Raw genomic sequence first — 11523 nt, forward strand, 5'->3', positions numbered from 1 at the left:
GTCACTTTTTTACTTCTGTTGTCTGTGACTCTCTGTGAGTAAACATAGTAAACATTAAACAATGTCCATCTCTCATTCTTTACACAGTAATCCAGCTATTAAAACTCCCATACTGTACATTCACCCTCACTATAGAAACAAACACACACTATGAACACACTTATGGAAACTGCACACTGCACCTACGCTCACACTCAGAGCTCCACTGTGGAACACCTCCATAGTAACAGTTCAACAATGCCTGAGCCATTCAAACCAGTTTTCTCTAGACAACAGCCTATAATAAGCTTGTTAAAGCTATTCAGATATACATACATACACATATACACATTTCTTTCCACATGCTTCTCACACACAGTACGCATGCAATAATGAAAACTACAGACACGCCTGCACACGAACGCACACATGTGCACGCGCGCGCACACGTTAAAGTTTCATTCCAAAGCTCGAACAAAGTGACCTTTTCAGCAGTTTGTATTTGATTTACTTTCCGCAGTTGCCATGTAACCATTCAGGTATTCACAAGCTTCCGAATGACTGTTCCTCTCTGGTCCAAGACACTCCCAAATCCACATTCCAGAAAAGTTGCTAAATCTTAACATCATGATTAATAAAAATTCGTCTCCGTGGCTTTCTTAAAAAGACTATTAACAGTGATATTGTGAAGACTTTTGACAGCATTGTGTTACAGGCTGAACTTTCAAGGCAAATTTTCCTCTGTTCTGGAGATGTTGCTACAACACAGTTTCACATTTAATCATCTCTTACACAATTTAGAGGGCTACGTGTTTCACGTATCAAGACGTAGCCTGCCGATGTGTAAAGCGAAAATCGGTTGGTCTGGTAATTGGTTATAGTTATTGTGATGTATTTATTTATTTACGTATTTATTTATTTATTTTAAATGACCGATTATCAGTTCCGACCATGTCTTAATCGAGGCGACCCGATACACCAGTAGCAGAGCATCTTCGTCACTAGCGGGTGCGTAGGTGTACTCTGTGTCGGCAACAGGCTGTAGTATGAGCAACGTTCACATTCTACCCGACAACATCTGTTGAAATTTAGGCTATATACGTTCTACTCCAATACATTCTTCTTAACACCTGTCGTTACTTGTTAATTTTGCAGTCAGACAACGCGTGTGGGGTACAGGGCAATATCCTTGAAGGGAGAAAAGGGGCTAAGAGAGACGAGGTATTCGTAGAGCTCAGCTGTTGGTAAACTTCTCAAACATACGTAAGGCGAAAGCGAAAGCACCTGCCAAGAATGTTTTCATTAATCAGTGACAAAAACGGACGATCAGATAAACGACTGTAAACTGATGCCGAACCGCGATCCATGAGTTTCTTTCATCTTTTACTTTTGAAAAACTGAGTAGATCAAAATACTGATGCATGCTTTGACGCAATTTGTTTTTTACTGACTGACTTTCTCTTTGCTAGAGTCATTCTTTTACGGTTAATATTTACCTTAAGTATAACATCTGAATCTTTTATATCGTGCCCCAATCTCTTCCTCCTTCTCTTTTGGACAGTCAGATCTCTGTTTGCCAGTTCACTCCCAACGTAATTTGATTATCATGTTCCCTGCACCCCACTAAATCGCTCATTAAGACTCATGTATAGGCCTATAAGTATTCTTTGATTTCCGTCAGTCAGTTGCGAAGTCTCTCATTCCCTTTGGGTGATGTGAACCCTCTTTCTCCTGTTTAATATAGTTTCTGTTAGCTTCCCTGCTCGTGTGTTTTGACCCTACCTTGTGAATCGTTGCTGATATTCTGTCTTGCCTACTTTAGTCAGATAACCACAATCTAAATCTGTCCTGTGTTTTTTATTTTGATTTGGATTGCATTTTAGAATAAAGCTTGCCCCACAGGTAAAGTACATCCTGCAACTCTGAGAATTCATGACATTTCACTACCCCTGTCCTTATCACCTGTATTTGGATAGAGATTTCACGCAGTGAGGGTTTTACTCAGTGACTGCTGCTGCACAAAGACTGATCAAGGTCAGTATTATGTTTTTGGGGGGTTTTTCTGATAAATGGGAATAATATGAAACCTTTGGTTTTTACATATATCCAGGGTGACATGTCACTCAAGGAACTGTTCTGTCAAGCATGATTAAAACAAAATATTGTGGGAATGTTATTGTCAGCAGAGACATTTGTCACAAAAGATGTGAAAGTGCAATTAAGTTTGAACAGAATGCCTGCTCTGCCATGCAAGTAAGTTGAAACTGGGAAATGATCCAACTTTTTTGTTGAGTACCAGTTTACCACACACCTTACATTATCAAGTCACTGTACCAAATCGCTGAGATTGTTGTGAGTCAAAAAGAAGAGGTGGAGGGTTAATGAATGCCGCATAGCCTTTTCTTGACAGAGTGGCTTGTGTCCTCATTTTCTAGGAGGTTCTGTTATGAGTCATGCTTTAGATGAAGCCATGTACAGAATAGCAGGTTAGTGCTGACTCTGTTCAACTGTGCCTGGATTGCAAAGCAACAACCCTTTTATTCAGCTTTAAACTGTGGGTTTACAGGCAGGGAAACATTATATCTGTAAGTAAGTATAAATCAGAGACCTAACTATTCATAACTTTGTAAATTCATAACTTAAACTTAAAATGATATTTTGTAAAGGCACTCAAGGCAATGGTATAACACAAATATTTTCATGGTATACCGCAGCCTGTGTGGGATTATTCATTTTTGTTGTTTATGAAAGCATCTAAAACACTGAAGTCATCACTACGTTACATTATTGTGCATACTATTTTCTTTTTTAAGCTGTGTAGGGCAGCCATGGCCCAAAGCTTAGAGCTCTGGTCTCATGACCGCAGGGTTGCTGGTTTGATTCCCAGGACCAGCATCCCCTGGTGCAAGGAATGCTGTCTGGTGTCTGTGCACAGGTGTGTCAGATGGGTTAAACATGGAGGACAAATTCACTGTTCACAGCGTGTGAGATCATGGCATTTTACATTTACATTTTAGTTACACAAGCACAACATTTGGATATGCCAACCTGGGAGAAAGGGGAACAAAAAACCGACAAACAAACAAATGTTCTGCTCTGTAGTCATTTCCAACATTTATTTTATTTTGTACTCTGTTGTTATTTGTCATGCTGAAAATAAGACAGTTCAAATCACATGATCTCGAAACCTTCAGTGAAATAAAATTTTTGAGCGTTCTGCTGATGTTATATGCATTTCCCTAATGGAGTAGTTTCTCAACCACACAAGCTCTTTCATTTGTCCTTAGTCCTTCTCAGTTCCTGGGGATTAAAATGCTATGCACTGATCATGCTCATATGCAAGTGTCTTCCACACAACTGATGAGACTTGTTCTGTAAGCACTGACTGCCACCTAGGGTGTGCCATTGCAAAGACAGGTATGTTCAGTCTTTCAACAGTGGATAAATTAGCATGACTTACTGATTAAATGATTAAATGAAATGACTTGCTGAACTGTACACTGAGAAATACCCTCAGGTGGCAGGTCGTTAAAAGCCTGAAGCAGCCTCGCTGATTAAATTTGCTGCCACTGCCACTCAGAAGCATAAAACCTAGTTCTCTATACCAGTTTACTGTAATCCTCCCGGGAATCCTGACTGATAACATTCCTTTTGGCAATGACACATAAAACCAGGAATGTGTGAGGAACATATTCTCCCTTTAAATGTTTCCTACATGACACTTAACAGTAATTAGGGTTTTGCTGATACTCTGCACTGAAAAAAGCAAATGTCTACTTAATTTAGTTGTGGAAAGTTATTCCATTAAAATAAATCATGTTCCTTCAAAGTTAAGTAATTTTGTTGATCCAACAAAATTAAGACAGACAAAATGAATGTAATTTTCTGCGGTTACTTCAGTTTAATGTGATCAAGTTAGATGAACTTGATTTATTTGAGTAGGTAGTTACTACAGCTGTCAGTGATCCAGTCTGAATATATGGATTTAACAAATAAATCTAATCTAGCATTAACTCATCAATGCTAAAACTGAAGACTTAGCTGAAACCATTCACAGCCTACTTGGTCATGACAACTAGTGTTTACAGCATTCATTCATTTTCAAATCCGCTTGTCCTAGTTAGGATAGTGGAGGGTACTGGAGCTGACCATGAATTGAACCCAGGGCTTCTCACGGTGAGGCAGCAACGCTACCCACTGCACTACCATGCAGTTCACAGAGTTAATGGACACATCTGAAAAGTTTCCACACAGTAGAATGAGGGACATCACACACATAAGCGGCACAAGTGCACAGTGGCATAAGGCATAAGTGGCTCAATCAATAAACATGTAAGGTATAAACCTAATGACAGATTCTTTGTCATTTAAATGGAAAACCACCTGAAAAACCACAACAAACCTGGCATTATACGTATGCACTAACAATTGAAAACCCAAGTCCTGTGAGACCTGGATAAACATAATTCATTCTAGTGCATTTTACATGACTGCTTTTAGTTGGTTGAACTATTGGCTTATTTGTGGTCTTTTGACTATAACATTTTATGTAATACATGGAAATTCATGAATATAAGTTATTTTAACTTGATTTATTTGCTTTAGATATACAAATCACAAATTTAAGTAAATTCAACTTGACTTATTTGCTTTAAACATACAAATCACAAATTCAAGTTATTTCAACTTGATTTATTTGCTTTAAATATACAAACATCAGTTTTCATTTTTTTTGAGTGTGGTGGCCTGCCCTGGCTGATGGTGAATTGGTGTGAGACAGATAAGGGCTGATCTATGTGGGGCAGGACTAATGCGTTTGTGGTGTGGACCTCATTACAGATCCTTGGGGAGGGCAGGGACATTCACATCTCTCACGTGTTGCATGTGCAAGCTGCATGAGCTAACACACACACACGTTCTACAAATGATCACATCCTGACTCAGGGTGAGTGTAATACTAGGCTATGGAGAGCCAGAATGCCCTCTAAAATGTATCAAAATGAAGAACTAGAATTATTCTACATTAAGATTCATTATAACTTAAAAAAATGTATCTGTGTTGTTTTTGGTAAGATTTCAGCAATGTATGTATAGAACACAACTTTATGTATACTTGCATGTGTGCGTCTGTGTGTTTGGCTACAGGTATGTACATTTGCGACAGCTGTGCTGTACTGTGAACCCTCGTAGCAAAAGTGTCAGAAGTCTTCGTAGCAAAAGAATGGTATTTCTTGTGACTGATGAGGAATAAACTGAAAATTAATGTATTTGAATATGACATCTTGAGTAGACTTTGACTGACGCTGAGACTTCATTACTGAATTTCACCAATGTATTAGGGGTGTACTCAAATCCGAATACGTTACACGGGAAAGCGCAAATAATGCGGAAATGGAAACAGATATTTTTTCTATCCGGGGTCGCTCGTTATTATTCAGGGGGAAAAACACGAATGACATGTCTGTGCGTCAGCCAGTATGTTTCATCAAATCAGTTTATATCATTGTTGATGGCCACAAGATAAAAATTGCCCATTCTTGTTGCAACATAGGACTTCACTAACTAGTCGTTTCATTTGCTACACATTACTGAAAGTGATCGCTGTATTGTGTAGTCGCCCCCACCGAGTCAGGTGCGGGAATTAGCGAGACAAAAGCCTGGTGTAGCCCTGGTTTACCTCTGGACCCTGTAGTTTTTAGCGTTGTGTATGTGTTAATTTCCTCCATTAAAAAAACAGTCGAAAGTCGTTTCATTTAATATGCATGACTGAAAAGTGATCGCTATGTTCTGTGGTCGCCCCCACTGAGTCGGCGCAAATTACTGTAGTCATTTGTAAATAGTAATTCACGTTTCTCTAGCCAGCTGCAGCAACGTTAACGCGTTAACGCAGCATCATTGGAATTTAAGATTATCTCTTCAACTGAAGGATATTTTTCTGTATGTCTATACTGTAACTAGTTTCTATTTCCAATGCAAAACAGAGGGTTTTGATTTATCAAACATTGTTTCAGTTTCTGATTGTTCAGTGTCCCCCAGTTAAAGGAGGGGGGGGGGGGGCGTTCAGACAGTTCATAAAACTTAGTTAAGTTAAAAATAAAAGAGAGAGAGAGAGAGAGAGAGAGAGATGAAAAGTACAGTATGAAGATGGCGGAAATATATTTCATAATTAATTTTATACCAATATTAAATCAATGTGATGCTGTGAAGGCACAAAAAATTGCATTGCCAATGAATATTAGGTTAGAAAATACAACATTTACCCAATTTAACGTGACTTCCTGTATAAACCATGCCCATTTCCAGATATAGATACAGATACAGATACATATAATGACGTCTCTGTACACCTCTACAATGTATATGAAGTTTTTATGATTGACTGTGGTTGTTCATTTACCAGAATGGTTCAATGCAGTAAAATGTTTAGCATTTGAACCTACATGCTATGTTGTTATTTCCAATTCAGTAATGTTATTTTAATGTGACCAACAACACTGCTGAGACCTGACTCAATATTCTGTCTTCATTTTCTCATTTGTTTGACCTTCAAGATAACCTGATCTCTCTCTCTCTCTCTCTCTCTCTCTCTCTCTCTCTCTCTCTCTCTCTCTCTCTCTCACTCTCTCTCGCTTGCTGACCCTCTCTCTCTCTATCTGATACACAGGTAGTCACAAATGAATGCTTCCATATGTTCCTGGTGACAGATGTACACTTCTGATGTTGCTACACATCTATGTTCATGCACATGAGAATACAACAGTTATTGCTAAAATATGTTCATCTTTCGTTCAAAGTTTATCTTCTCAGTGATGTGACCCATTGGCTGACCTCTGCTCAGCACTGGAGTCATTCTCCCTCTCTTTCCTCATTCTCATTTGCCTGCGTTGCTTTCTCCTGCTCTTTGTCTTGTTTCCTTGTTTGCCTCTCTTTCTCCTCTGGCATCTCCTTTTGTAGCGTATGATCTGCTTCTTCTGCTGTGAGCTTAGATGGCACGACATGTTCTGTCAAGTCACACCTTGAGACCACCTGTGAATCTGGAGAGACAGTGAGAAAGCATGGTTGAAGGACTTGTGTATGGCCATCCACCGCATCGTGTATGAATTTTTAATATTTCAAATTTGTCTATGGTACAGTTGGTTAGGACTGATGTTTTTGACATAGAGTGATGGCTGGATGCATAGCTGAATGGACTGGTGGGTTGATGTTTGAATGGACAGACAGAGCAGTTACAGAGCTGGAAAGCCATTTCTCACTTTCTGATCCAAAGGAGATGCTGCCTCCTTGTCTCTCTCGTCCCTCTGCAGGACCTTCCAGAGGGACATATGTAGCAAGAGCTTGGATGTGAGCTTCAGCCATCTTTTGTACTGCTGCAAGAGCAGAGAGACGGGCAGAAAAAAAACATAAATGAGTGTGTGTGTGTGTGTGTGTGTGTGTGTGTGTGTGTGTGTGTGTGCGTGTGTACTGTAGGCTGAATCTGTGTGTAATTCGTAGTAATCCAGGATAATCCAAAATTGCATGAAGTCACACTTTCACTGCATAGCTCTCTGTGCTGTCCTAAATGAACCTCCAGACAAACATACACACACACACACACATACACATACAAGCACACACATGCAGTTTACTCATAAATTACAGCACAGCAAAAGGTCAGAGATTACAGTGAATAGTACAAAGAATAACTCTCAATAGAATCACTCTCTTTTTCTCTCACTCTCTCTTTCTCTCTCTCCACTGTCACTATTTCCATACCTTTAAGCGATGGTGGCTGATAGACTGCTGTGTTGACTTTTTTTGGTCTGTGCACTCCATTTTCATTAACAGCCAACTAGAGGGAGAATGGTTATAAACTACCAGAATAGCTAAAAAGTGAAGCAAATCAAACATCCCACAAAATGTAATGTGCTCCATCATCATCATCATTATTGTCGTTGTTGTTATTGCTGTTGATGTTATTGTTGTTATCATTGTTGCTGTTACCTGGTAGCTAGGGTTCTCTTCCTCTGGTGAAGGGTGATCTGTCACTCTAAATAATGTGGCAGGAGTTGGTCTCCGGCGCCGAATCTATTTAAAGCCAAAAATAATGACGCTATCAATCTCCTCTGCTATCACATTCACAGTAATATGGAACAGTATGTGACCATTTCTCCAATACACTACACTGGGTTTAAAAACGCCCCTAATAGCTTCTTCCTGGGGTGTGAGCAGATATGTGAGCAGTGTAACAGCAGGATTATTTTGATATTATTTTTCATCGTGTTTATTCTGTCTGGACTAATCCTGACTGTCCTTTACTCATACGCTGTACTCTCAGTAAAGGCCACCTTACATATTCTTTTACTGGTCTGTGTACAAAGTGCTCAGGCTGTTTGATTACAACCAGGAGACACATACTGTAACTATTCTCCCCACCTAAAAATCAACTGAGGAAAATGTGCCTATGTGATGTGGACTGATGATGACAACGATGACCACAACGACGCCGGTGGTAGTGGTGGCTGCTCCTGATTTACTATGATCAATTCAACCAATAATAACAGCATAGGAGTGAGCCCTTAGTCAGTGAAGGCATTATGGAATAAAACAGTGTAGATTCAGGAATCACACTCTGCAATTAGACTAAGTGGTTGTCTGTCAGTTCTTGGTTGATCACTCAGAGTGAAAGGATGATTACTTTGGATATGCCAGATTAAATTTTAATTTAATGCAGTGAGAGTAACTCATGAATACAGAGTGGAGATTAAACATTTAACACAGCTTCAGAAGTCAAAAAGGTCATACCCTTAGTCACAGATAAGCTCCAACAAACACATACTTGAGTTTCACTGTTCAATGTAGAAAAGCTTGGACACCAATATTTAGCTCTGATTAAATTGTGATAACATATCTATGAACAGTAACTAAGTAACTAAGCAACAGAGGAGACCACGGTGTTAGATGCCTCAACTGTGACATGGTGTTATTTTCTTTTAATCAGTGCATACTATGCACACAGAAATTATGCTTTGGAATATTGTTTGGACGTTTGTAATACTGGTGATAAAAGTATACCACTGGAAACAAATTTTCAGACTAAATCTGGAGTGATGTTGCAGCATTGGGTGCATATAAACCAATATTCATCAAAATCAGGCAGTCAGAACTGGAAATAGATCTGACTGACTAATGTCCCAGTTTCCACATAAAAGTGAAGTTAAGCCTGATTGGGGCTGGGAGATGAGAGCATCAAACTTTTTTCTTACCCCCCCCCCCTTTTTTTTTTCAACTAAATTTCATTAAATTACATTAATGTGTTCAGGAGATAAACCTCATTTCTTGTTTGAGCACCTTTACCATGTTGGTTACGAGACATTATGTGGCCATAGATTTAGCTAGGATTTGGGATTAGACACCTGCAGGTGACCTGGAATCATACAACCCATTAACAGGTGTTTTCTGCAACATTTGTCCAGTAAGTCAAAACATTAAAAAGCTAGACCCCACTTCTTTCATGCGTACAGTTCTTAAAACCTGCAAATGTTCTGGATTTATTGTTGCTGTGGTCACATACCTTAAAACCATATGTTAGGTTTTCACAACTTTTAACTGCATTTCAACTGTAGAAATTATATGTACTTTAGAATAACAAAATATTCATTCTTCTTAATTTTTGGAAAGAAAGATAAAAAGCCATGTAGCATCTATACATTGCAGCAAAACATGAATGTAAATTCCCAACAAACTGAGTAAACAATACAAACTAAAACTAAGTGCAATTGTGAACCAAAAACATCAGCGTCATACCTTCAACTCCACATGTCATGAGTATATGTCATGAATATGAAATGAAGGACATACATTATGAGAAAATACTAGGGCTGCGGTTTTCAATGCTGTTTACAATTTGAAAACATAATTTAGCTACTGCGCCTCTTTTTTTTTCAGGTTGCATTGAAAAGTGACAGGTTGACGGGATCCAGTCCTTGAGAAAGTTATTTTGCATCAAAGCTGTCACAAGAAGTGATTGCTGATGAACATATGAAAGGTGACAAATAAAATAAACTTCACTTAAAATGAAATACTTAAAATAAACGTTGAATATCACAAGTTGCAAAATGTAAACAATAAAAACTGTTGAACACTGTGAAGAGCTTTGAAGTCTTGCATCTCTGCCATCTCTTCCCATAGACTGCTATTAGCTTTCAGTCACAGATACACAATTATGATCATTTCATGTAGGCTTTGTGGTAAAAACAAACTTTCTGAGAATGCCCTCTGGTTAATACTGCAATATCACTCTGTTGCAGAACAATAAATTGTGTTTCGGAAAAGCAGAACATTTTTATTATTTTGTTAGATTCATATATTGCATGTTTAGATAAGTTACAGATCCTTGCCTTTCGATAACAATATTTCAAAACCCAGGGATGTTCTGGAAAATGATTCAATCATCCAATTCATGGAAACATAGTAAATATGTTTAGGGATAGATGATGGCCACTTTAAGGAAGGGGAAAAAAACATAATTTATTTGAGACCTAGATGATGTGCTTCTATTCACATGAATTGTATATCAAAACCTTGTTTACACAAAAGGAGGGACAAAGTTTGAGACAGTGATGGGCAGTGATATCAGAAGATCACAGGGAACAAATACTGACTGACACTCGGGTACTATGAAGAGTCTAATAATAAACAGCCTGCAGAGGACCTCTGATTCCCTGTGGCACAACTCACCAAAAATACGACAAAACACTCAGACATGACTGTCTCACTCACTGAATTATAGACATTAACACACACACACACACACACACACACACATACACAGACACACTCACACACACACACACGCACACACAGACACATACACACACACACACACACACACACACGCACACACATTCACGCATTTTTAATGTCTGCTGTTTGTGTCGTGGATTATCAGTTCCTTCTAAAGGCTTGTTGAGTAGAACTTTCACTATGATCCACTCCTGTCACCATTCATCATCGTCTCAAACTTTGTTTCTCTGTTTCAGTGTTCTTTATCTCTGTTACCTCTCAGGACTTATCTTTCTTTACACCTTCAGTGGCTTCAGTCTGCCTTGTGCTTCCTCCCTAGCTATTCCTTTATCCATGCCTTCTTCCTTCTATGACAGCACTTCTATCCTCTTTGCCCATCGCCCAGTTGACTTTGTGTTCTGTTAGCTTTCACTTGTTTAGTTGTCGGACGATGTTATTTTGCTGTGCAGGCACACACAAACATGCTGCAACGCTATGCATAGTGTAGGTTGCTAAGCAAGTAAACAAAGTGATTGTCATTCATTAAGTATATTCTCCAAGTTAAAACCTGTACATTTCTCACAAATGTAACCACTCCTGGTCTCCATCCTCCCCACGGCCTTAACCCCTTTTGTATATGAACCTTTTTCATTTGGCATTCAGGCATTCAAGACCGCTTCCATCACCAGTCAAAAATGGAAAACCCATAGTATGCTCTCTATGGTTTCTTGTGGGAAATGAAGCTGCAAAAAAGCTAAAGCTGAAATTACGTGGTAACAGTGG

The 11523-nt window shown here is 38.9% G+C and overlaps 1 protein-coding gene across 1 annotated transcript in view; it reads right to left on the reverse strand.

The window, feature by feature from the left end:
- Positions 1-4095: 4095 nt before the first annotated feature.
- LOC115812534 (protein phosphatase 1 regulatory subunit 1B-like) overlaps positions 4096-11523 on the reverse strand; it is an 8414-nt gene continuing 986 nt past the window's right edge. Inside the window, exons 2-5 of the mRNA XM_030775012.1 lie at positions 7960-8043; positions 7732-7807; positions 7233-7346; positions 4096-4214 (exon numbers count right to left, since the gene is read on the reverse strand). Of these exons, the coding sequence (XP_030630872.1) occupies positions 4096-4214; positions 7233-7346; positions 7732-7807; positions 7960-8043 (393 nt within the window). The remainder of the gene's footprint in view (positions 4215-7232; positions 7347-7731; positions 7808-7959; positions 8044-11523) is intronic.

This window comes from Chanos chanos, chromosome 5 (genome assembly GCF_902362185.1).
Source record: "Chanos chanos chromosome 5, fChaCha1.1, whole genome shotgun sequence".
In the NCBI taxonomy this organism is placed as follows: domain Eukaryota; kingdom Metazoa; phylum Chordata; class Actinopteri; order Gonorynchiformes; family Chanidae; genus Chanos; species Chanos chanos.